The sequence below is a fragment of the Triturus cristatus genome, chromosome 5_2 (genome assembly GCF_964204655.1).
Source record: "Triturus cristatus chromosome 5_2, aTriCri1.1, whole genome shotgun sequence".
In the NCBI taxonomy this organism is placed as follows: domain Eukaryota; kingdom Metazoa; phylum Chordata; class Amphibia; order Caudata; family Salamandridae; genus Triturus; species Triturus cristatus.
In genome coordinates, this window is record NC_140588.1 from 899,092,389 (window position 1) to 899,119,758 (window position 27,370).

Consider the following 27,370-nt stretch of genomic DNA (forward strand, 5'->3'; position numbering starts at 1 on the left):
GGCGGAGCTCTGGAAAACACTTCTAAATACATCAACTCCTTTCTATGCCCTCTTGTTAAACTTCTTCCTTCCTATATCCAAGATACGGGAGACTTCCTAAAGAAAATCTATGACCTGCCATGGGAACAAGATCTGTTACTAGTTACCATAGATGTGACAACCTTGTATACTAGCATTAGACATGAGGACGGACTCAAGGCTACGAAACATTATTTAAGTAACCGTCCGATCAAGTTGTGGTCACATACACAGATGCTACTTGCCATGATTTCGGTTTGCATAAAAAGTAATTATTTTCTCTTCAATGATGAACTGTTTCATCAGGTCTGCGGGACAGCGATGGGCACCTGCTTCGCCCCCAGCTACGCAAATCTGCATATGGGCTGGTGGGAGGAGCAGGTGGTCCGGGTCGTGCACCAGACAGAGTGGGAAGACAATGTATTAATTTGGAGTAGATTTATCGACGACCTATTCGTCGTATGGAAAGGGACTGAGGCATCAGTAAAAATCTTCATTAAAAAAAATGCAGGTGAACGTTTTAAATCTAAGATTCACCAGTACCATCAGTAACAGTTCCGTTAATTTCTTGGACTTGACCATTTATGTTAAAGACTCCAAACTACTTTCAAAGCTCTACAGGAAACCAACGGCAGGGAACACGCTGCTAACATGCAACTAGTTTCCACCCCCAAAACCTGATAAGAAGTATACCTTATGGGGAATGCCTAAGGACAATCCGTAATTGTAGTGAGCAAGATGTACGAGACAGTGAATTGAAGAATCTTAGATCTCCGTTTCGAGCATGAGGCTATACAGAAGAGAATGTGCAAGCAGCAACTAGCAAAGCTAAAAAGAGAACGAGAGAAGATATCCTGTTCAATAAGAGCAAGATCAAACGAGAAGAGACACAAGAAAATCATGTTAGAATGATTACCTCGTTTAATCGTCAGCAAGGCCAAGTGAGGAATATCTTAACCAGACACTGGCACCTAATACGCAATGACCTGTTATTCGGGAAGTTAGTTCGGAAGAAACCAGCAGTTACCTTTAGAAGAGCGCGCTCTTTTAAACAGATGCTAGTCAGCAACAAGTTTAAAAAAAAAAAAAAAAAAAAAAAAAGCAGGGGACTCAGAAGACTACATGGCTAAAGCGTAAAGAAGGCTTCATTAAGTGTACTAAATGTAAAGCCTGTAGTCATAGTAAACACACAGTCCTACATATTGGGACTCTAGGAGTAAAAAAGATCAAAGGGTTCTTTTCGTGCAAAACAGACTTTGCAGTCTACGTCCTCCAATGCCCTTGTGGCACGTAGGCAGCCCAATCCATCCTGTTCATAAAAGGGTGTTACAACATCTTAGAGCCATTCGTAATGGCGATAGGACTGACCCAAAAGCGCGTCATTTCGAATCTCATCATGAGAAAAATACACAAGGTTTAACATACTTTGTAATCGATTGTATTCCACCAAATGCCCGAGGGGGTAATCGAGAAAAGAAAGTCAGAAGGCTAGAGTCCTGCTACATCTTAGAACTAAACACACAAATCCTGATGGGACTAAATATGGAAAAGGATTTGATTACACATTCGTGAATCTCCTCTATGTGTGTTTCTGTGCATTACTTTTTTGCGAAAAGAACACACATCCTCTCATCAATTGTTTTTAACCGTTTCGTTTTGTAATTAATATAGTCAAAAAGTTTTCTTTTTTAACACGTAAATAAACAGACAGGGACTGTGTACATATACAATGATCAATTGCCCACTGGGGCTTGACACAAATAGTTACATGAGTTAGTAATATGCATTTGTATAGGATTTGCATTATACCCACATGGGTTATATTTGCGAGTAGTCTGCAACTGTTTTTTGTTTTTTTTAATTAATAAATTAAATGAAAATATATGAAGCAGACTGACATTGGTAAACTGGTCACAGTTCATTGTACTGTACAAACATGCCGCGCAATACCAACGCACAATAACAGAAGCAAAGAGCTTGTGGTAATGCGCGTCTAAGAAAGTGTTAAAATGCAAATTAATTTAGCACACGACTATGAAAACAAAGCATTTATCTATGAATTTTAATTGATTTGCTGACAAGTATAATCTTCTTGACAACTCAAATGCAATACTATGTAATTATTTACAAATTCAAATGTGTGTTGAAAAGTTCAATGTGTAAAAACGACTAGTCTGTTGTCTAATGCACTTTCTGGGTAGTCATGTTATGTGACACGCTATGGAGCACTTTATTTAAAATGGCCGATTAGAAACGGTAAAGTTGTTGGTGATCAAGCCTACAGGACAGGCGAAACGCGTCCTACCAGCTGACTGATTACATTTATTTGGCCAGTACACAGCGTCGTCAATCCTTATTTCTATGAGGAATCTGCAAACATATACACACACACATCCAATATACATGTAATATGCATAAATATACATATACAGCCTAAAAAAACATTACTAGGCTCAAATATGCCACAATTGCATTGTAACACTTTTACATTTGAAATTATAAAGAAATAAAACACCATGATATTTTCATGATGCAGATAAAGAAAACTGCTTCCAGTTGTCTTTGAAAAACACAGCCTTTATTTTCAAAGGCAAAAATGGCAAGATCATAGAGGCAGATTAGCCTAGAGAGGCTGCATATAGAAAAGTTGGAAAAAACTGGTGCCGTGCCTTTAAGACCCCCAGAAACCCCCAGGCTCCCATCATGCACCACAGGTGACAGGTCAGTTCTTTTTGGACGGCGTATAACAGTGTAAGCACAGCATGGGTAATGGATACATATTCATCGCCATGGTATTCGTCCAGGAAGGAGGGTAGGTTGCTTATGACTATTGATGAGTATACCCCTGGAAAAGAACTAGGATTACAGGTAAGTAACTAATGCTTCTCCTCCAGGGGATACTCATCAATAGTCATAAGCACTGAATAGAATAGCAAGCCCATCCCGATACCCTGCGGATGAATACCAGCATATCATAACCTGTTAACAAAACATGTATTACCCAAACAAGTTTCTCAAGGATACTTGCCCAAACGGAGCATCTGCTTGAGTGTCAGAATCAAGACAGTAATGGCGTGCGAAAGTGTGAACCGAACGCCATGTGGCTGCTTTACATATTTCCTGAATCAGTACATTTGTAAGCATAGCTACAGTAGCGGCTTTGCCCCTTGTAGAATGAGCTCTCGGCTTGCCCGGAAGCTGTTTGTTTGCCAGCAGAAAAAATAACATGATACTGGACACTATCCATCTAGCAATGGATCTTTTAGAGGCAGGTAAAAACCAGTGTTCAAAGGACCAGAATTAACAAAAAGCTGGTCTACCTTTCTTACACTCCTTGTTTGGTCTAGATAAAATGTTAACACTTTTCAAATCTAGGGAATGCAAAGATTTCTCAGCAGGAGTGACAGGGTTAGCAAAGAAAGTGGGAAGAGTGATCGACTGGTTGATGTGAAAATCCGAAACTACCTTATGGAGGAACCTCGGATGAGTTCTTAGCACCACTCTTTCATGGAACACAACATAGGGCTCCGTAGAGCACAAGGCCTGTATCTCGCTCACTCTGCGAGCAGACGTGATTGCCAATAGAAAAGCGGTCTTCCACAAAAGATGTTGGACGGTGGCCTTGTGAATAGGTTCGAAAGGAGGGCCCCATTAACTTGGAGAGAACCACATTAAACTCCCAGAAAGGGGATGGCACCCTAACGGGTGGATAGACTTTTGAGACCCTCCAGGAAGTACTTTACCTCTGGCATTTGGAAGAAAGAAGCCTGAGGGGGACTTTCTATAAGCTGTAATCGCAGCCAGGTGATCCTTTATGGAGGAATATTCCAAACCTGCTTGGGCCAAGTACAATAAATAGGGCAACAGTACCTGCTCTTGACCCTGAATCGGATCATGACCATTAGCATTACACCACATGTAAAAACACTTCCACTTGAAAGCGTAAGATTTTCTCGTCGAAGGTCTCCGTGCTTCTTTTAAGATCTGCATGCAGTCTTGAGAGACCTAAATGTCCATATTGGATGAAATCAGGAGCCATGCTGCTAGCCTCAGGGACGGCAGACCTTGCCGCTGTCCTTGGTCAGTAGATCTGGAAGGCATTGCAACCTCCTGCGTGGCACTTTGGACAGATGAAGAAGGTCCGGGTACCTTCACTGGCAAGGCCACTCTGGTGTAATCAGGATCATTTCGGTCTTGCATTTGTACAGCTTTCTAATTACCAGGGGAATAAGTGGAACTGGCGGAAAAGCGTAGAGCAATGTCTCTGACCAGTCTGTCATCAAAGCATTCCCCTTGAAGCCTGGTTGAGGGTATCTGGAGACGAAGACCCTGCATTTTGCGTTTTCCGCGTCCGCGTTCCCCAGCTGCGGAAGATGTCTTGCGCTACCGTTTAGAACACAGTTGTGCGCTTCTGAGAAATGCCTACTTAGGCCGTCTGCTTCGACATGGAGGACGCCTGGAAGGTGAACTGCTGAGATCCTCATGTTTCTTGCCAGAAGCCACTTCCAAATCACCTGCACAACCAGAGACAGGGGTCTGGACCTGGTTCCCCCCTGCTTGTTCAGGTAATACATTGTTGTGGTATTGTCCGTCTGAACAAGCAAAGCAGTTGACTTGATGGAGGGAAAGAACGCCTTGAGGGGCCAGATGCACCGCCCGGAACTCCAGCATATTTATGTGGTACAGCTGTTCTTTTTCGGACCACATCCCCTGTATCCGCAGAGACTCCATGTCAGCACCCCAACCCTGAAGGGAGGCGTCAGTCACCAGAGTCTGCTTGGGCAGCTCCTCGTGAAACGGTACTCCCATCAGGAGAGGAGATCGTTGCATCCACCATCTGAGGGAGAGCTGGACTGACAGAGGCAAGGTTACAGTGTCCTCCCAGCGATTGGAAATTTGGGACCATTGATCCTCCAGAGTTTGCTGTAGAGGTCTCATGTGAAGCCTGGCGTTTGGGACCAGAAAAATGCACAAGGCCATCGATCCCAGTAGAGATGAGACCTGTCTGGCCGTGGGGTGAGGTTTCCGCAGGAGAGCCAGACACCTCAGGAGAATGGATGATCGTCTCTCCTCCAAAGGAAACACTTTTGCGCTTACCGTATCCAGCGTTGCGCCTCGGCGTGGGATTGAGGATGGATTTTTTTAAAGTTTACATGCAGACCTAACTGATGCATCAGCTGAATGCAGTAAGCGAGATGTTCCTGCAGAAGAGCTGGCGACGCACTTTTTAGTAGCCAATCGTCTAGGTAAGGGTAGATGAAGATTTTCTTCCTCCTCAGGAACACCGCCACCACAGCCATGCACTTTGAGAAATCTTAAGAACTTCCAATGCCCTTGAGAGATGGGGAAATGGGTATCTTGAAGATCTATAGAGCAAATCCAGTCCCCTTGATCTAAGCCAGCATCCTGAACCTCTCCCGCCGAATGAACTTGCTGAGAAGCCTAAGATCTAGTATTGGCCTGAATTCCTTGTTTGGAACTTTCTTTGGGACCAAGAACTAACAGGAATAGATTCCCTGTTGACTCAGGGTACCTCCTTGATGGCCTCTTTTTGTTGGAGAGCAGAAATCTCCTCTCGGAAGAGGTGGATGCAACAGACTGCAGACGTCCGAGGAGGAACAGAAGGTGGAGGAGACTTGAATTGATAGAGTACCCATTGAGCATCCACTTGTCTAGTGTTATTTTTGTCCACTAGTCCAGATGAAAACTGACACTTTACCCCCACCGGAGTGGGTAACGGAGTTAGGGGAAGCAAGCACTCACTGATTCTGCTGGTGCTTGGCAGCAGGTGTAGACAGTCTGGAGTTCCCTCCTCGTCCTCTACCAGGAGGACACTGGTTGGACTGATCTTCCCGGATGTTGCTGGGAGGACCACTGAGGGGTCTGAACCCTCTGTTGGTATTGGCGTCAATCGTAGGGGCGATAGCATTGCCTGAAGTCCTTCCTCCTCGAACCCAACCGCCTTCACAGTGTCCAGTTCGGTCTTCATCCTGGACATTTCGTCATCAGCAGGGGAGCAGAGGAGCGATGTCCCATTGAAAGAAACATTGAGGATACGATGTGGAGCCTCTGGCTTCAAACCAGTCAGTCTCAGCCAGGGAGAGCGACGGGCACAAATCCCATGTGAGTATCCATGGGCAGCTAAGTCAGAGGCATCAGCTGCTGCACTGATGACCTGATCGGCCACCAGACCCCCTTCATGGAGAACCTCCAGGAAGTCCTGTGTCTTCCTTTGGTAGCTTCTCTGTGAAGGGTGAGAGAGCGAGTCCCACAGAGAGCAGTCGTACTGACCCAGTAAGGCCGAGGCGCTGGCTACCTTCATAAAGGGTGCTGAGGTGTTGCACATCCTCGTGCCGATGGAATCCATGGCCTTACTGTCTTGATCGGGGGTACTGCAGATGATGCTGCCCCCGTCTGGTTCTTCCGTGCTGCTGACACAATAACAGAGTCCGGAAGAGGGTCAGCTCTCAGGAAAAGCGGGTCCTGCTCAGGAGCCTTGTATTTCTTAGTGATCCACGATGGAGCCTCCCCCACCGACGGTGGAGTCAGGAATTTCTGAAGAGCAGGCTCTAGTGGGCCAGGCACCAGGGGAAGCAAAGGCCTAGATGAAGACCTGTGATGAAGTGTTTCGAAGATGACTGACTTTGCAGGAGTAGAAACAGGCAACTTAATATGAAGCTTCGCAGCACCCCTACACAAGACCTCATTGAAGGTTACAATGTCATCAATGGGCGATACTCTACTCGGGAGGGAAAGGAAGAAAGAGTAGGAGAGTAGTCTGCCTTCGATGGTCTGGAGTCTGAGGACCACAAAGAAGATCTGTGGCTTCGTCTTCTAGGAGAGCAGTGGCGAGATCTGGACGCCCGACTCCTAGGGGAACGTGATGTGCGCCTTCTCAAAGCAGGTGACCTTTGCGGAGTGGCACGTCACCCAGAAGAGTGAACTGAATGTATTATGGGGGATCTGAATCTGCTAGGGGTACGTCAAGGTCTTATCCTTCGGATCTTCCACTCCCTTATGTCCCCCCCAGCCATCTCGGGGAGATGTTAGTTACCGGGGCTGGAGCCGGAACTGGTGAGGTTTCAGGAGTGACTTGCACTATCTGAAGTTCCAGGGGGGGGGGGAAGAGACTCCTGGAGGTCACGACCTGGACGTCCTTCAGCGTTGAGCGGTCTCTCGATGTCGCCCTGGGTCTCTTGGCAGGAGGAGACCTGCGACTGGACTGCAATCTCCTTTTTAGCCTGCATATGTATATTTATGCATATTTCATATAATTTGTTATTGCTCGGGGGTCCCGGCACGTGGGCGGGACTATTCAGTGCTTATGACTATTGAGTATCCCCTGGAAGAGAAGTCATATTTCTAAGCATGACCACTTTCAAGACTACTGAGGCCCAAGTTGTATAGCCAACTGTTATGTTTTATATAGGTACCCCAATATATGCTCAGGTAGTCACCCAACCTTTCACCTATATTCTCCCCTACCATTACACTACATAACAGTTCTTCGGACTGACCTTTTACCTAGTTATGATACTGCTTACAGGACGTAGGGTTTTCCCTGACAGCTAGCCTCATACATTATGCATGAGGATTCTTGGAAACTCAGCAGGACGAACATCTCCTGCATAATAACGATGTATAAGGGTCATTCCTTCTGTCATCCTAAGTCCGACATGACACAGCAAGGTAGAAACCCCGAGGGTACCACTTTGGGTACATAAACACCATATCTTGCTGAGGTAGTCAGAGGAGAAAAGGACTTCCATGCTGACGCACTGACGCGAGACACTGAGGTTCCTGCACACAGACACTCCAGCTCGCAGTGGTCTGACATCCTTCGAGGGGTGTCCATCTCGAGACCAAGACTGGGTCCCACAGTCTCACTTTAGGTAATGAGGTTGACTTTATCCGGGAGGAATTCTTGGCTTTACACCTATATACATGCTTGGTACACTTAAGTACATCTAGTTAGGGTCGCATCGTAGGAGTACGCATTTTACGGTCATGTATTTTATATACTTGCCTGTATTCATTGTTTTAGCACAATGGTAGGAATCTACCATCCTTTTACTCGGTTAGTGTTTCTAATCATTTATATCGGTTTCGGTCTAATGGTTGTTTCAGCACACCTATTGTACACAAGAATGACACTGGTTCAATAAATGCTTATTAGAAAACGTCCCCATAGTTTATTCGGTGTATCTCTGAGACAAATTAAGCACGAGTGACTGAGCGAAAAGTATAGCACGGTTTCCACGATCCTGAGGGATCAGGGTTGTCATGTTCAATAGTTGCCAAGAACTATTCTCACCTCGGTAAGAGGGGTTTCTAGTGGCACTGTGAGCTAGCTTGTACATAGGCTAACATACCCAGCGGGGGTGTCTAGAATCAGTCTGGACACCGATCCTACAGGGCATGTTGTCTAAACATGCAGGTCCTATACAGGTTTATAGGGACTACCCGACAACACGTATACCATCCACAATCAATGTAGAGAAATTGGAAGGCACCTGAAACGAGATAAAAATGTATGGCTACGCAATAACTTTTTTGGGGGGAGGAAGCAGAAGAAATAAACACTCGCCTGTTCTATTTACAAACACCATGATTTACATTGCTAAACATGCAGTGACCTCAACTTTGAAAACTTCTCCCAAGCAGTAACGCCTTCTTCAGAGAAAACGTGACAAAAGTATTGAACGAAAAATACAGTTAAGGAAATGAATAACTAATGTCCATACCAACCTCAGACTTTGATTTTTTTGTTTTACTTTCAGCATAACTGTTGTTCAGGGCTATCTTACAAACCTTTCCAAAAAGAACAAGAATGTGTTCCAAACAACTTGTCTTTCCTAAACGCCTCTTTGGCATCAGATACAGTGCCTGAGATTTAGCACGGCAATGGTCAACCTGCTGTTGAAGAAGCCAAGAGCGGATCCAAAATGTTTTAAGAATTATCGCCCAGTATCCCTGCTAACATTTCCGGCTAAAATCTTGTTGTGGCATGTATAAATCCTGTACGAAATTCATGGAAGATCATCAATTGTTCCATTCAGGTTTTCAGAACCATCATGGTACTGAGCTGGTGATACTCTGTACTGATTGAGTTTAGATTGGCGGCTGATCAGAACAAATCTTCCTTGTTGATTCTGCTGGACCTTACAGCAGTATTTCATACAGTGGACCATCAAATGCTTTTGCACCGGTTAATGAGTGTGGGATTACGGGGTCTGCACTTTTATGGATTTCTTCGTTCTTGAACGATCAGCCACAGAGGGTGTAGATGGGTGGTCATGTTTCCAGAGAAAGGACGCTTTCTTGCGGGGTTCCTCCGGGATCGGCGCTGTCCCCATTGCTGTTTAATATCCATCTATATCCACTGATAGCAGCATTAGCACACTATTGCTAACTATTTCCTCGGTGGCAGAACAAGGGAACGGTTTGAGTGCTCCGTATCAGTAGGAATTGTTGGTTCATGTGATTAACCCGCAGTTTAAAATACCTCATTATTGACTTGCTGTAAAAAACTATTGCCGATTTGCACAAGAAAAATATTTTTATTATCTTTGCTGACCCTATATTTTTAATTACAATTGCCGATTTGCACACTAAAAATATATTTTTTGCTGATTTCCACTTTGCGGTGACACGTAGGATCCAACCCCCGGCACGAGCTGTGTTCAATGCTCGGCGGGCAGGAAGGCCTCGTGCACCATTTCCGGTAGTAGCGCCTCAGACGCTCGGGGCAGCGGTCTAGTTGCTGCACCCGACGGCGGAAGAGGTGCATAAATCAAGCCCATGACGCGACGGCGCAGCGGACGCGCCGCTGGCGCGCCTGAGGCTAGCCCGTCTGCGCCCGACCGGGGCCTAGGGTCAGAACCCCTGCTTCCTGTACCCCAGGACACCTAAGATACTCTGGATTGCAATTGCTGCAACTCAACAAAATCCCTAGGGCCAAATGCCTCCATTCGTTACGATCAGATAGCCCCCATCCTAAATGCCCTCACTGCCCCTTCACATTCACTCCCCACTTCCCTCCCTCCTCCTCCTCCTCTAGTCCAGTCATTAATTTCCTCCTGCTAAACTGCAGATCCCTTCCTAAACACTCCACGGAAATCTCGCTCCTTTTACAAAGACTCCTCCCCCGAGGTGTTTAACCGAAACATGGCTCAGTGCCAGCTCCGATCCAGACATCGTTCAATCATTTCCCCAGGGATATGTGATCCAGAGAGTAGATAGGTCCCCAGGCAAAGGTGGAGGAATCGCGATTATCTATAAGGACCATCTCACTTGCTGCCTTCTTGGCAGCCCTCTCCAGGACTGCGAGAAAGTCCACTTCTCCCTACAATTCTCCCCCCCTTCTCTCACTCTCAGGCATTCTGATCTACCGTCCCCCGGGGACAGTAGGCACTTTCTGTAAATCCCTGGTGGAAACTACCATCACCCTTGCCAGCTCCTCTGCGAACTTCCTGCTTCTTGGCGATCTTAATTTCGACGATTATAGGTCCACAGTAGCAGTTGAACTAGCAAAAGACCTTGCTTCCATCCAATTGGTGCAAAAAGTTCTCCTTCCCACACACTCACAGGGACACTGTCCTGACCCATTGTTCACCAATTTGGAGACCCTTCAGGGAAAAGACCCTATCCCCATCCCCTGGTCCGACCACCATCTGGTGCCTTTTTCCTGGCACCCCCAAACTCCTACTCCTCCAGCCCCCCCCACTCGGATCCTTATCTGTCCCTGGTCCAAGTTTCCCCAGGAGAAATGGATCCATGAACTCAGAAAGAGCACACCCCAGTCTACTTCCTGCCCGGTGGCAATGTATAATAACTTCCGGAGCTGGATAGATGACTCTTAACCTCGTCCTTCCGAAGGTCCGGATCACCAAAAAGCATGGCTCCACTAGATCGCCTTGGTACTTGGCTGAATTGCGCAATTTCAAACAGAGTTGCAAAACTTTAGAAAGAAAATGGAGGAAAGATTTTGCGGCTGAAACAAGTTCATCTACAAGGAAGCTATACGCAACTACAGAAAGGAATCGAGGAAAGTCCAGGCAGCCTATTACGAGGCAAAAATTCAGCAAGCGGCGAATTCCCCCAGAGAGACCTTTGCCATTATAAACAGACTTCTTAAATGTCCAGCCCCTCCTATCCCCACAGACCCCCATGGAACTCGTTGCGAAAACCAGGCCAAGTTCTTTGATAATAAAATTCAGATCATTCTAAAAACCCTCCCTCCAATTGACCCAGCGACGTGCTCCCCTACAGACCCCCCCCCCCTCTACCACTCACCGCCTAGAATGCTTCCCCCCCCCCCTCTTTCTCTGGAAACGCTCCGGACGCTTCTGCCTACAGTAAAAAGTGGCTCACCTAGAGACCCGGCGCCCATGAACATCCTAACCAAAGCTGCTTCTATCAATCGGTCCCACAATCACCCAAACTATCAATGCCTCTCTCTGCACGGGAAAAGTCCCCCCACTTTGGAAGGAAGCTATGGTTAAGACCCTTCTCAAAAAAACGCACTCTTCATTCTCTGTCCACTCGCTCAATAGTCATGCCTAGCGCTGGGAGGCCTCCGGGTAGCCATGCGCTTTATAAATGCCCTTTTCATTTCAACACAGTTGGATTGCCAACTATTTAACTATGCAGATGATACCCAGCTGATCTTACAGATTGAGAGTTCAACGCAGGCACAGTTAAATGTGCAGAATATTCTAAGGTTCACTGTGAACTGGCTGACAGAAAACTTCCTGAAATTGAACCCAGAAAAGACAGAGGTTCTGGCTATCCCCATGAAGGGAATCCATGGATGGTTGGTTTTTGGCCCCGAGAGCTAGGTCCTGTCCCAGAATCCGTGCCAGCAGTGAAAAGTCTCGTTATCAAACTGGACAGTAACCTGTAAATGGCTAGGCAGGTGGCATCAGTGGTTGGAAGCTGCACAGGTCTTCTTCGAAAGCTCCGGAAATTGATTCCTATTCTCTCTTTTACAATTATGAGAACAGTGGTGGCTGCATTGATCATGTTCGACTATGGCAATGCCTTGTACATCGGCCTCCTCAATAAGTTGCTGGGTAAACTTCAAGTGGTTATGAATAATGCCGCAAGACTATTGTTCAAGCTCCCAAGACGGGCACATGCTGTGCTCCTGATGCAACAATTGCACTGGCTACCAGTCAAATATAAGACCTAGGTTTAAAGGCCTATGTATTGCGCACAAGGCATTGTATGGCATAGTACAAGCCTGTATTTAAGACCTGCTGAGGCGCAATGGGGCAGGACAGAGTCTTCACTCTTCTGAGGCGATCTTGATGAACTGTCTATGCTTTAATAAATCAACCATGGGCGGTCGGGCTTTTTCAGTTCTGATACCACAGATTAGCGGAAAGTTTGAGGAGAGAAACCAATCTCCTCCCCTTATGGAGGAGATTGAAAACGTTCTTATTTGAACAATCTTTTGGAAGAGGAAGACTCATTTTAATATCTGTTGCAACACTGTATCATAACCCTTCTATAAGTGACAAGAGACCAAATGGTATTTGTGTGCTACCCAAGTGTTATTAACATTAAGGCAATAGACCAGCAAAGGCACCCGAAGTGGAAATAAATTATGCCATCCACAAACGTGATGGAATATGCTACTTACCAGTATGCATCTGTTCTTGGCATGTAGAGCTGCAGATCTACACACTTTTGCATAGATCGCCATCTGGTGTTGGGGCCGGATGTTTGCAGTTTGTTTTTCCTCTTGGAAAGTCTTTGGAAGTCACGAGGTCGGTGACTCCTCCTTTGGTTCGTATTGCGCATGGGCTTTGGCTCCATCCTCAGATTGTTTTTCGCCAGCAGGGAAAGATGGAGCGTAGTAATAACAGTAAAGAAACCCAGGTGTGTTGTATCTAAATAAGATAAACTGGAACGGATACAGGTAGCCGGGGAGGCGGGTGGGCGAGTGTAGATCTGCAGCTCTACATGCCAAGAACAGATGCATACTGGTAAGTAGCATATTCTGTTCGAGGCATATGAGCTGCAGATTACACACTTTTGCATAGACTATATAGCAGTACCCAACCCTAGCGGCGACCACCGGCCTCTGTTGCAGTGGTTTGGAACAGTGTTTTTAGTACAGCCTGGCCCACACTAGCTTGTTGCTTGGTTTGCACATCTACACAGTAATGTTTTGTGAAAGTGTGCGGTGTTGACCATGTCGCTGCTTTGCAGATGTCATCTAATGGTATGTTCCCTAGAAAAGCCATAGAAGCCCCCATCATCCTTGTAGAGTGGGCTTTAGGGGGAACAGATAGCGTTTGTTTTGCTTTGTGGTAGCAAATGTGTATGCATTTTACAATCCACCTAGCTATCCCTTATTTAGAAATAAGGTTGCCTTTATGTGGTGGAGAGAAAGACAAATAGCGGTTTGGTTTTTCTGAAAGGTTGTGTTCTTTGGATATAGTAAAGTAAGGCCCTTTTAATATCCAGTGTGTGTAGAACCCTTTCCGCAACAGTTTGAGGTTGTGAGAAAAAGACTGGTAATTCTACCAACTGGTTTAGATGGAATGGAGAAATGACTTTGGGTAGGAATTTTGGGTTGGTGCGGAGTACAACCTTGTTCTGATGCATTTGGAGAAAAGGTTCCTGTATAGTGAGTGCTTGTATTTAACTAACCCTTCTAAGGGAAGTGATGGCCACTAGAAAAGCTGTTTTCCATGTGAGAAATTGCAGCTCACATTTATGCAATGGTTCGAAAGGCGGTCCCATTAGCCTTGTGAGAACTATATTTAAGTTCCAGACAGGTGAGGGTGGTACTCTGGGTGGAATTACTCTTTTGAGGCCTTTCATAAAGGCTTTGATGGCAGGCACCCTAAAAAGAGATAGGTGCTGTCTGTTCTGTAGGTAAGCAGCAATTGCTGCGAGGTGTAACCGAATGGATGTATATGCTAGGTTACACCTTTGTAGATGGAGCAAGTAACATATAATGTGCTGTATGGATACATCTAGAGGGTTTGATTGTGTTATGGCAGTAAACAACAAATCTTTTCCACTTTGCAGCGTAGCATGCCCTAGTAGTAGGGCGTCTAGCTTCTTTGATAATGTTCATGCAATCGGGGGGAAGGTTAAGGTATCCGAATTCTAGGACCTCAGGAGCCAGATCGCAAGGTTGAGCTGAGCTGGGTCCGGGTGCCTGATCTCTCCATGGTTCTGGGTTAGGAGGCATGGTGAGAGGTGTAACTTTTGGTGTGGCACTACTGAGAGTTCCAGCAGTGTGGTGTACCACGGTTGTCTGGCCCATGTTGGAGCTACCAGGATGAGCGTGAGGGAATGCTGTTGTAGCTTTCGCACCACTAATGGAATTAGTGGGAGCGGTGGAAAAGCGTACGCAAATTTGCCTGACCAGTGCATCAATATCTCATTGCCTTTGGACAATGGGTGTGGGTATCTGGCGGCGAAGCTAAGGCATTTTTTGTTTTCGTGGGTGGCGAAGAGGTCTATTTGAGGATGCCCCCACTTCTGAAAGAACGGGTGAAGAACCTGTGGGTGAAGTTCCCATTCGTTGATCTGTTGCGTTTGTGTGCTGAGCAGATCTGCCATGGTGTTTTGGACTCCTGGGACGTGTTGGGCCAGGAGAAAGATTTTTTGCGGAATTGCCCATCTCCATATGCTCTGTGCTAGTTGAGAGAGCTGTGGAGAGTGTGTGCCCCCCTGTTTTTGAATGTAGTACATGGCAGTCATGTTGTCTGTGCGAATGAGGACTGCCTTGCCTGAAATCTGCGTCTGGAAGGATTTTAGGGCTAGAAAGATTGCCAGTAACTCCAAATGGTTGATGTGGAGTAACTTTTGTTGCGGCGTCCATGTGCCCTGCACTGTGAGATGTAACAGATTAGCTGCCCAGCCGGACAGCGATGCGTCTGTTAGGATTATTTGTGGAACCGGGTCCAGGAACGGTCGCCCTTTGGAAAGATTTGTGGTGTTCCACCACTGCAGAGCGAGATGGGTGCGACCGTCCACCAACACCAGATCTGTCAGTTGCCCCTGGGCCTGGTTCCACTGGCGCGCTAAGCACTCTTGGAGTGGACGCATCTGGAGTCTTGCATGAGGCACTATGAAAATGCAAGAGGCCATCCTCCCCATCAGTTGCATAAACACTCTTGCTGGGAGAGAGTGTGAAGTATGAATTTTTGACGCAGAGCCTGGATGCTTGCAATCCTGGCAGGATTGGGATAGGCTATGGCTTTTGAGGTGTCTATGGTGGCACCGAGGTATTGCTTTGTGTGCGATGGTATCAGGTGGGACTTTTGGTGGTTCACCGTGAAACCTAGCTGGTGAAGTAGTTGGATTGTAGCGGCGGTGTGGTGCACATATTGGCTGTAGGACGTGGCTTTTATTAGCCAGTCGTCCAAATATGGGAAGACGTGAATGTGCTGTCTTCTGAGGTGTGCCGCCACTACTGCTAGACACTTGGTGAATACCCTTGGTGCTGTTGTGACCCCGAACGGGAGCACTTTGAACTAGTAGTGTTGCCCGTCCACTACAAATCTGGGGTACTTTCTGTGAGCATTGTGTACTGGAATGTGAAAGTATGCGTCTTTCAAGTCCAGTGTGGTGAGAAAGTCGTTCTGGGAGGGGAGTGGAAGAACCTGTTGAAGGGTTACCATGTGAAAATGGTCTGAATGTATGTAAGTGTTTAGAGGCCTGAGATCTAGAATAGGTCGTAGAGTCTCGTCTCTTTTTGGTATCAGAAAGTACAGGGAGTAGACCCCTAAATTTTGCTGATTGATGGGGACTTGCTCTATGGCTTGTTTTTGCAGGAGGGAGATTACCTCCTGTTTTAGTAACGTGGCATGTTCTTGTGACATTGGGCATTGCCTGGGTGGAATGTTTGGGGTGTAGATGTTAATTCTAGGCAGTACCCTGAATGAATAATTTGGGTCACCCATCTGTCTGAGGTGATGGTCTCCCAGAGGTGATGGTCTCCCAGACGTGAAGGAAATTTTGTAGTCTGCCCCCGACCGGAGTGGGATGGTTTGGAGGGAGCGGGGGAAAGTCATTGGGTAGGCGGTGTGGCAGAGCGGGCGGTATTTGTTTTGCCTCAGCCTTTATTATTATTGCCTCTATAGCCGCCTCTTTGATAACCCCTTGTGAAGGTGGACTGAGGAGGGGATTTGTAGGGCGTGGATGCGTTATCTGAGGAGTAGCCTCTGCCTGGGCCCCGAAAGGAAGAGCGGCGAAAGGAGCGCCTAGGAGTGTGTGACTGTAGGGCTCCCATGGATTTCGCCGTATCAGTGTCTTTCTTCATCTTCGAGGGCCTTATCAACCTTTGGACCAAATAAATGTTGTTGATCAAATGGGTGGTTTAATATGGAGGCTTGTACCTCAGGTTTAAAACCTGAAACTCTTAGCCAGGCGTGGCGACGGAGGAGGACACTGGTGTTTATGGCCCTGGAGGCGGTGTCTGTCGCGTCTAGGGCACAGTGTATAGAGGTATTAGTTATGATTTTCCCCTCTTGAATTAATTCATTAGCCTTATTTTTGTATTTTTCAGGGAGATGGTGCATGATGGTTTCTAGCTCATCAGAATGCGCTCTGTCGTATCTGGCCAATAGCGCTGGAGTGTTGGCGATACGCCATATATTGGCAGCTTGTGACGCAGTGCGCTTCCCTGACGCGTCTAGGAGCTTGGACTGTCAGGTGGTGGTGCTTCGCCCGACGCCTGAGAATTTGATCTCTTCCTAGCTGTAGATACCACTAAGGAATCTAGTGGTGCAGGGCCTTTAATGTAGGCAGGATCTGTGGGGGGCGGCTTTATATTTTTTCTCTATACGTGGATTTAGGACCCTAGCCCTGACTGGGTCTTTAAAAACCTCTGGTGCAGGTTTGATTACCCCTTTTAACATAGGTAGTATAGCAGTAGACCTATGTGCAGTATCGAAGGTGTCTAGGAGGAAATCTTCCTCTACTGGGTCAGTATGTAGCTCTACCACGTGATAATGTGCCGCCCTCTGTAGTAGGTGGTGAAAACCTAACGAGTCTTCTGGTGGGGATGGCCTGGATGGATAAAAGTCATCCTGTGGGACATCTGGGATGTCTGGATTGTTATAATCATCCCATGGGTCTGGGGATCCAGTAGGGGTGGGGTCTTGTGGCACATCTGCTGGATCGTAGTAAGGTTCCCCTTGATCATCATGGTCTGGAGACGGGGTCGGAGAGCGATGAGGCAGGGGTGGAGAAGGTGGAGGGGGCGGAGGTGGAGAGGGTGGAGGAGGTGGGGAAGGCACTCTGAAAGGGGAGGTAGCACAGTCCTTCCTCTTTGGAGGTGGAGCTGGTTTGTCCAAATGTCTCTTTTTTGAAGACAGTGTCAAATGTCCAGTTTTTGGATCCTTGGTAAGTGTCTTTTGCAGAGGATCCGGTGTGAATAGTTCTTGCGACACTGGTTGTTCGGTCGGCGCCAAGGTTTTCGGGACCGACGGCCTTTTAGGCTAGTCTGTGCCGTGCTTTTTTGGAACCTCCGATTTTTTGTTCGGTGCCGAGAGAGGCTTCGGCACGGGAGTGGTCGGCACCGAGAGGCCGGGTTTCGACACCGAGGCCTTTGGTGCTGAGCTCGGTGTGGAGGTGGAGGACGATTTTTTCTTCGGTGCCGAAGGGTGTTTTCGGCACCGCTGGTAGGCTGGTTCGAGCCCGAGCTGCCGGAAGGCTTATTAGGCTTCTTTACTGGGCCCGAAGGTGGGGTGTTAGAAGCAGTGTCCTTGCTCTTGCCTAGGCTTGAAGGCGAAGGCGTGACCGAAGCCTTTTAGGGTGTCGGCGCGGGTGTGGGAGGGGGTATAGGGGGTATAGTACTCACGACCCTCTGCGCCGGGGTGATGTCCTCCACATCCGAGTCGTCGGCTTCGGAAGCACTGACGAGGTCGTCGGTGTGCTGCTGTCCCGGAGCTTCGACGTCGTCCCCGAAGATGTCGACTGGAGCGGAGGTCGAGGAGTGCGCCATGTTGCGTCTGGCACTTCGATCTCGAATAGTCTTTTTCGATCTAAAAGACTTGCAGGCGGGACAGTCTCGAGCCTCGTGTTCAGGGGAGAGGCAGAGGTTGCACACCTCATGAAGATCGGTGTGGGGGAATTTGGACCCACATTGAGGGCACTTCTTGAAGGGAGTTCTTTTCATCAGCCGAGACCGGAGCCGGGATAGGCCCGATGGCCACCGTCAACGACTGGAATCGAAGAAGTGTCGAAGAGAAGGTGATTAAGATGATTTGTGATTAAGATGATTTGTTATCTGAAGAATCTCGATGAACGAGGATTTTGCGTCGATCGTAGAACTGGAAAAGTTCGGAACCGGAGTGCGAAGTATTACATCCGAGCCCGATGGCGGAAAAAAACAATCTAAGGATGGAGCCGAAGCCCATGCGCAATACGAACCAAAGGAGGTGTCACCGACCTCGTGACTTCCAAAGACTTTCCAAGAGGAAAAACAAACTGCAAACATCCGGGCCCAACACCAGATGGCGATCTATGCAAAAGTGTGTAATCTGCAGCTCATATGCCTCGAACTGAATATGCTACTTACCAGTATGCATCTGTTCTTGGCATGTAGGGCTGCTGACATTCATATCTGTGCATAGATCGCCGCCTAGTGTTGGGTCCGGATGTTTGCACGTTGTTGTCCTGGAAGAGTCTTCGAAGTATCCTTGGATAGGTGACTCCTCCCCTGGACTACAGTGCGCATGGGCATCCTCTCCATCCTCAGATTGTTTTTCGCCATTGTGGCAGTGATGGAGTAGATACAGAAAGTGATGACCATGCTTGCAGTAATTCTGAGAGCTGCAGCTGCGACAGGCGCCGGGGAGGAGGGAGGGCGATATGAATGTCAGCAGCCCTACATGCCAAGAACAGATGCATACTGGTAAGTAGCATATTCAGTTCGAGGCATGTGGGCTGCTGAATTCATATCTGTGCATAGAATACATAGCAGTGCCCTCTATTGGCGGCGGCTACCCGTGCCAGCTGCAGCGGTCTGAAAAAGTGTTTTGAGAACAGCCTGTCCTCCAGCTGCCTGCTGTTTTGACTGCACATCTACGCAATAGTGTTTTGTAAATGTGTGTGTAGTGGACCATGTGGCTGCTCTGCATATATCATGCAGGGGAATATTTCCTAGGAAGGCCATGGAAGCCCCCAACTTACGTGTTGAGTGGGCTCGTGGTGGAATAGTTAATGTGCGTTTTGCTTTTTGATAACAGATTTGAATACACTTAACTATCCATCTGGCTATCCCTGCTTTGGAGATGGCGTTACCTTTGTGGTGTGGGGCAAAGGCAACGAACAGTTGTTTTGTCTTCCTGAAGGGTTTAGTCCTATCGATGTAGTACATGAGGGCCCTCCGCACATCTAGTGTATGTAGTGCCCTTTCTGCAACAGTTTGTGGGTTTTGGAAGAAAACTGGCAGTTCAATAGTCTGATTCATGTGGAACTGCGATATTACTTTGGGCATGAATTTGGGGTTGGTACGTAGTACGACCCTGTTGGTGTGAACCTGTATAAATGGCTCTTGAACGGTTAGTGCCTGGAGTTCACTAACTCTTCTTAGGGAAGTGATCGCTACAAGGAAGGCCACTTTCCAGGTAAGGAATTGAATCTCGCATGAGTGTAGAGGTTCAAAGGGTGGACCCATCAGGCGTGTGAGGACCAAGTTGAGGTTCCACATTGGAGCCGATGGGTGGCTTGGTGGAATGACTCGTTTAAGTCCTTCCAAGAATGCTTTGATGGCAGGCACTCTGAATAGAGAGAGGTGCTGCCTGGTTTGCAGATAGGCTGAGATTGCGGTCAAATGGACACGTATAGAGGTGTACGCCAGATTGCATCGATATAGGTGTAAGAGATAACAGATGATGTTTTGGATGGATGCGTCCAGCGGGTTGATGTCATTATTACCGCAATAAATGACGAACCTTTTCCATTTGGCTGCATAGCAAGCTCTGGTAGTGGGTCTCCTGGCCTCCTTGATGATGTCCATACAGTCAGGTGGCAGGTTGAGATAGCCAAACTCTAGGACTTCAGGAGCCAGATCGCCAGATTCAGCTGTTGCGGATCTGGGTGCTGAACCTCTCCATGGTTCTGCGTCAAATGCGCGGGTTTGATCCGCAGCCTTTGATGCGGCACCACGGAAAGTTCGAGGAAGGTGGTGTACCACGGCTGGCATGCCCACGTGGGAGCAACTAGGACGAGTGTCAGGGAGTGTTGTCGGAGTTTGCGGGCCACTAGCGGTATCAATGGCGCTGGGGGAAAAGCGTACGCAAATCTGCCGGACCAGTTCATCCATATCGCATTGCCCTGCGACTGCGGATGTGGGAATCTGGCGGCGAAGCTTTGGCATTTTGCGTTTTCGCTTGTCGCGAATAGGTCTATCTCCGGATGATCCCACTGCTGGAAGTACGGTTGGAGTACTGATGGGTGTAACTCCCACTCGTGCATTTGGTGGCTGTGTCTGCTGAGCAGATCCGCCATCTGGTTGTCCTTGCCAGGGAGGTGTTCCGCCATGAGGAACATGTTCCTTTGAATGGCCCACTTCCACATGCTCTGAGCCAGATGAGACAACTGTGGAGAGTGTGTTCCTCCCTGTTTCTGTATGTAGTACATTGCGGTCATGTTGTCCGTCCGGATCAACACGACCTTGTTGCATAGATGTACTTTGAATGCCTTCATGGCTAGGAAGATTGCCATCAGTTCCAGAAGGTTGATGTGCATTTTCTTCTGTTGTGTCATCCATAGTCCCTGCACTGTGTAGTGGAGTACATGAGCTCCCCATCCCTGGAGAGACGCGTCCGCTGTCAGTACTATCTGTGGGACAGGCTCTTGGAATGGTCGGCCCTTGCAAAGGTTTTGTGGATTCCACCAATGCAGAGAGTTGTATGCCCGACCGCTCACCAACACTAGGTCCTTTAACTGTCTTTGAGCCTGATTCCACTGACGTGCTAGGCACTCCTGAAGTGGGCGCATATGTAATCTCGCGTGCGGGACTATGAAGATGCAGGAGGCCATCATGCCTATCAACTGCATAAACACTCGCGCTGGAAGTGAGTGATTGGGTTTGAACTTGGAGATCAGCAGTTGTATGCTGTTGATCCTCACTAAATTTGGCTGAGCTGTGGCCGCCAGAGTGTCTATAGTCGCACCTAGGTACTGTTGTACGTGTGCGGGCTGGAGATGGGACTTTGGATAATTTAGTGAGAATCCCAGACTGTGAAGAAGGTGAATGGTGCGGGACATGTGGCTTGCACATTGCTGGGCTGACTTCGCTTGAACGAGCCAGTCGTCTAGGTAGGGGTAGACGTGTATATGCTGCCTCCGTAGATGTGCTGCCACCGTAGCTAGGCACTTCGTGAAAACCCTGGGCGCTGTTGTCACGCCGAAGGGAAGGACTTTGAACTGATAGTGCTGCCCCTGAACAGTGAACCTGAGGTATTTTTTGTGTGAGGGGTGGATGGGTATGTGAAAGTACGCATCCTTGAGGTCCAGTGTGGCTAGGAAGTCTCCCTGCTTGAGAAGCGGAAGGACTTGCTGTAGAGTGAGCATGTGAAAGTGCTCTGAAAGAATGTACTGGTTCAGGGGTCTCAGGTCTAATATAGGTCTGAGCGACCCGTCCTTTTTTGGAATTAAGAAGTAGAGGGAGTACACTCCCGCACCCTGCTCGTGGATGGGTACGACCTCTATAGCGCCTTTTAGAAGCATACTTTGCACTTCTTGCTGTAAGAGCGTTAAGTGCTCTGAGGACATAGGACGGCTTCTTGGTGGTATTGTGGGTGGAGTGGAGGTTAACTCCAGACAGTAACCGTATTTTACAATATCTTTGACCCACCTGTCCGTGGTGATGGAATTCCACGTGGACAGGAACCTTTGTAGCCTTCCCCCGACAGGTGTTATGTGGTCGGGAGGAAGGGAGAGGGCGTCACTGCTTATTCTTGGGGGAGGACCTGGTGTTGCCGTAGCCGCGTCCTCTGCCCTTTGTGCTGGAGCCACGATATCCACCTCGGGTGTTTTTATCATAGGTGGTCTGTGTATTGCCTTTGTTATATGTTTGTTGTGACCCCTGTCCTCTACCTGCTCCCTTGTTTCCGGGGCGACGAAAGGAGCCGCTCCGAAAGGACTGAGTTTGTAGGGCGCCCATGGACTTTGCAGTGTCCGTGTCCTTTTTTATCTTTGAGGGTGGTGTCAACCTCTGGCCCGAATAAATAGTCGGGGTTGACGGGCTGGTTCAGTATATTGTTTTGTACCTCAGGCTTGAATCCTGAGATCCGCAGCCAGGCATGTCGTCGCAGCATGACGCTTGTGTTTATGGCTCTGGCAGCCGTGTCTGCAGCATCTAGTGCGCATTTGATGGAAGCGTTCGTTAGTAGCTGTCCTTCTCTGATGAGCATTTCTGCGCCTTCCTTGAACTGGTCAGGGAGATGTTGGAATATTTGCTCCAGTGTGTCATAGTGCGCTCTATCATAGCGAGCAAGGAGCGCTTGAGTGTTGGCTATGCGCCATATGTTGGCAGCTTGGGCGGCAACTCGCTTGCCAGAGGTTTCTAACACCTTGGACTCTTTGTCCGGGGGAGGAGCGTCACCTGTCGTTTGCGAGTGTGCCCTCTTGCGTGCATTCGCTACGACGATGGAGTCGAGTGGTAATTGTCCTCTGATGTAAGTAGGATCCCCAGGTGCTGATCTGTATTTTTTATCAATCCTGGGGTTTATCACTCGTGCCCTGGTGGGTTCTTTGAAAATGTCCTTGGCTGGTTTGAGGACCCCCTTCAACATTGGCAGAGTCTTTACATGTCTTTCTGAGGATGCAAAGGTGTCCATTAGAAAGTCATCTTCGATGGTATCAGAGTGAAGCTGTACCCCATGGTTATTTGCAGCACGTTCAATAAGAGCGTTGAACGCCGCAGTATCCTCCGTAGGAGATGTTTTTGCCCCATAGAGTTGTTGGTCCTGTGCATCGAGAGGTGCACTGGGGTCTGCAGGGTCGCCCCAAGTTTGATCAGGGTCCTGCTGGTCATCAGGGTCCGTGTCTACATGGTAGGGGACTTGGTCATCCATGTAGTCCTCCAATGCATCCGTATCGGAGCGTGTGGGGGAGAACCGGTGTGGATCCTGGTAGGATGAATGGAAGGGTTCATAAAGGAGAGGTTCCGGTTCTGCAGGCAACTTCCTTTTTAGTGGGATCCTGAAAGGGTCCAACGGCGGCTCCGAAGTTATCCTTCGGTCGTGGAGAATCATCCTGCCAGTGTCGGCGTCGATGATACGTGCCGGAGACGTCTCAGCAGGTGTGACCGTAGGTTGGGTGACCCGTGTCCTGAGTTGGAACATTTTTGGGATTGTCGACGGAGGCAAGCCGAAGGTAATGTTGGCCGGCACCGAAGAGGCTGCTGGAGCTCCGATCGAACCGGAACCCGACGTGTCCTGGAGGACAGCTGTGGTTTTGCTGCCTTGCGTCGCACCAGGTCGTACTTGGGGCGCCTTCGAGGCTTTGGCACCGGCCAGGCTCGTAGAGGCGGCCGTGGATTTTTTCGGCGCCGGCGGTTCATCGAGTCGAGGTGCAGAGATCACCGTCGAAGTCTTCGATACCTGAGGCTTAGGTGTCGTCGAGGGAGCGATGCGAGACACAGCAGGCGGTACGGCCCTTGGTGTCGTTGGTGCCGGTAGCCGAGCAGGTTTGTCGGTGCCGATGGCTTTTTTCCGTTTGTCGACTCCAACGTCGCCCGCTTCAAGTTCGGCACCGAAGTCCCTCTTGGTGCGGTCGGTGCCGACGCGGTGCGCTGGCGTCGAAGGCCTCGATCCGACCAGCGCCACTTTCAGTTTCGGTTTCGGTGGAACTGGAGCAGCTTTCGGTTTCGGTTTTGTGGTAGGGAAACCAGCCTGTTTATGTAGTAATGGCTGCCGCTGAACGTCCGAGGCCGGGCCCGAGGGCGGGGCCGAAGAACTGCAGGATGGGTCTCGGGTAAGGCCCGAAGGCGATCCCTCGACCGGAGCCATAGGCTGTGGCACTGGTGTTTCAACGGTTTGAACAGGTAGGCCTTGTTCATCATTGGAGCTACTCTCTTCGGCCCCTAAGGCCTCTTCGTCGTCTCCTACCTCGGTGTCGTCTTCACCTCTGTGGAAGAGTGACTCGTCTACCTCGTCCGATCCGGGTTCGTGTTCGGAAACGGGACTGGAGGGCAAGACTTCTAATTCCTCGACGTCTTCGGCCTCGTCGAAGATGTCTGTTGGGGCCGGTGCCGCGTGCTGCGCCTCGAGTCTCGCCGCTCGTCGATTCCGCAGAGTCTTCTTGGAACGGAACCGGGCACAGGCCATGCATGTCGATTCGTCGTGGTCCGGCGAAAGGCATTTGTTGCACACCGGATGGACGTCGATGTGTGGGTACTTCGCATTGCACACCGGACACCTTTTGAATGGCGTCCGATTCCATCGTCGAAGTAGTCGATGGACAGGTAAATGCGAAAAAAGTCGGTGCTGAAAGTTAGTAAACTAACAGGATTGTATCGAAACCCGATCGATAAACAGTACCGACGCAAACTAAAGGCCTTTTGGCCTCGAAAAAATATTTTCCTAACTTGAGCTAAGATAGCACATCCGAACCCAATGGCGGAAAAAAACAATCTGAGGATGGAGAGGATGCCCATGCGCACTGTAGTCCAGGGGAGGAGTCACCTATCCAAGGATACTTCGAAGACTCTTCCAGGACAACAACGTGCAAACATCCGGACCCAACACTAGGCGGCGATCTATGCACAGATATGAATTCAGCAGCCCACATGCCTCGAACATTATATTTCTTTTTTGCAATTACCACCTTCTCATCCCTCAAACCACCTAAGAAAGAAACTTGAAGCAAAATCATTCAGAAGTGTAGTAATTCTCAGAACCAAACAAGTTTAATTGCAGCCAAGTGGGGTTAAACCCAAGGCTAAAGCCTTCACATCAGTGTGCGCTCAAGGATGATAAAAATGTAAAAGGGAGGGGTAAGCGGACGTACAGATCAAGACAGCCTTAAACTGAATGTGTACTTTGCCTACCTCAACACCATTCATTTCTTTACAACTATTAATGTAGGCTGAAATGCTGGAAACTGGGTGGGTGGGGGCGTAGGCTGAATGATTTAGCTATAGACCTAAGAACATCCAGGTAGTTTAGACTTTCCTAAATGTTCTTTGTAATGACACCAATGAGACAGCTTACTTTAAGGGGGTGGGGGGTTGTTAGCCAAAGATTCAATGGAATTGAACAAAACTAATAAGCATTGAGAAGGAATGTATCCTTAGATCTTCATTCTCTCAAACGTGTAGCTCTAGGTCAGTGGAGCTAGGTCTGGTAAAGGGCAGCTCCTGCCAGGACTGTCTTTATTCTCTACTACACCATCAAGAGTATGTAGAAACAAGCATTTTGTTGCGAGTCAAATTTCATCTTCAGCATAAAACCTGAAGAACAATCACAAAAAATAAAAAAAGAATAGTGAGCCAAATATTATATAGGTATTTGTATGCTTATTGGGTGTGGGAAAGTGAGGCAAAGGGTGTGGGGGGTGGAGGAGGACTTGACACATCCTCAATGCAAGCTGTCACTTATGTCCCTCAAGGTCTAATAATTGCCCAAAACAAGGAAAACGAAGATCGCAGGCCATAGAAACCGCAGTTTGCGGCTATATTGTACCAGTCTCTGCACTGGAAACAAGTGAAAAAGCAGGAGAGTTTCACCTCCATTCCACCTCTCTCCCTTAGAAGATAATGCTCTTTGGTAAGGAGAAGCAGCCAGCCTCCCAACATTTTTGCCTTCATGATAGCATTTACTCAGAGCACGGATGAATATGGGCAGGAAATGTTCAGCAAAGAGGGTTGAATGAGACATCACTGAAGGAAGGTTCAACGAAGGCAGGCAGAAAAGGTCCTGAAAGGGACGCAGGGAAGGGTTCAAGTGTGAGAGGACGTGGGCTGATAGTATGGAAACAGGAGAGGGGACACCGCTCCAACCTTATCTGAATTTTGGCTCTGGTGTAGGGTGTATAGGTGGCAGCGATTGCAGCATCACTTCTAGTCAGAGTACAAGCAATTGTGAAATAATTACAACCACATCTAATATTCTAGCCAATGACCTACAGCGTGTTTCAAGAGGTCTGTCATGAGCAGGGTAAATTAAACATGTGCTGTATTGAACGGATGCTGTAAAGTCTATGCATTGCAACAAGCACACAGTTTTGCCCCATGAAAGGAGATACGACTAATCCACCACTTCCTTACTGCCAAGGAGCCCATGTCTTGAAAAACACTCAAACTGTTTCCTACATCTGGTGCTAGACCCTCACCATGCAAGAACATACACACCACCCAGAACATACAGAGGGGGGGGAAGCAAAGAAAATCTAAAAGACAAAAGGAAGTGTTAAGAGTTTGTCTCAAAAACGACAGTGTAGGTTACTTACACTTACCAGGTGCCAACAGGAGTCATAATGCTTTATAAATAGGCCTAGTTGTCCCTCATTCAACCTCACAATTGTCCAATGCACACTGCAAAATGCATTCTCGAGCACAGTCTACAATTATTACTAAAGACTTGTTACAAAAAACACCAGCTGTTCTAGTCTGCAGCAGATTACCATGTGCTAGCTAGCTTTCCAGACTGAAAATGGGAAGTGTAGACTATTGAGAGGCATACAAAGATTATGCTACAGTGAACAATTTAAAGAAAGGTGTTAAAAGAAGAACCGCTTAAACAACGGTGCACTTAAATGGTTTACCTTTGAATCACGGATTCTCTCTGCAGCACTTGCAGATAAATTGCTGTCACTCTGAGCACGGCTCATGTTGGCACTGGAATTTGATGCAGAGTTGCCCGCACTAGATCCACTGCTGCTTGCAGTACTGACCATGCTGGCACTGCTGCTGCCAGCACTGGCACCGCTCACCCCGCTAGTGCTGGCACAGCTGTGACTGTTCCTCTTCCAGCAGTCTCTAGTTGTTCGCTGGCGAGGCCCATGCTCTTTAATATAATTCCTCACCTTAATTGCAGGGAAAAAATATTCAAATTACCCATCAGCTTATAGTGAACTAAAAAGCAAATCTAGGTTATGGAAGGAAAACAGCTATCTAACAAACGATGATTTGCATCCATGATTAGGTAACAAATAAAATTGTACTTAACGAGGACTTTGATTTTGCAAAACCCACGCTCACAGCATCATAGATAGAACATTAGTCATCACCAAAAAAGTTATTTATTCAACTACCAAATGAATTACGAAAGAAGTACTTCGTTATACATTTTTGAGTATTTAGTCTTTTAGAAGAGCTGTTAATTCAATCCTTAACAACTCCGGACGTGGGACAAACCCGCGAACA

At 47.9% G+C, this 27,370-nt stretch overlaps 1 protein-coding gene across 1 annotated transcript in view; it reads right to left on the reverse strand.

Moving 5' to 3' along the window:
- Positions 1-27,370, reverse strand: part of FAM199X (family with sequence similarity 199, X-linked) — a 100,189-nt gene that overhangs the window by 9,519 nt on the left and 63,300 nt on the right. The window contains exon 5 of the mRNA XM_085608038.1: positions 26,770-27,030. Within this exon, the coding sequence (XP_085464164.1) occupies positions 26,770-27,030 (261 nt within the window). The remainder of the gene's footprint in view (positions 1-26,769; positions 27,031-27,370) is intronic.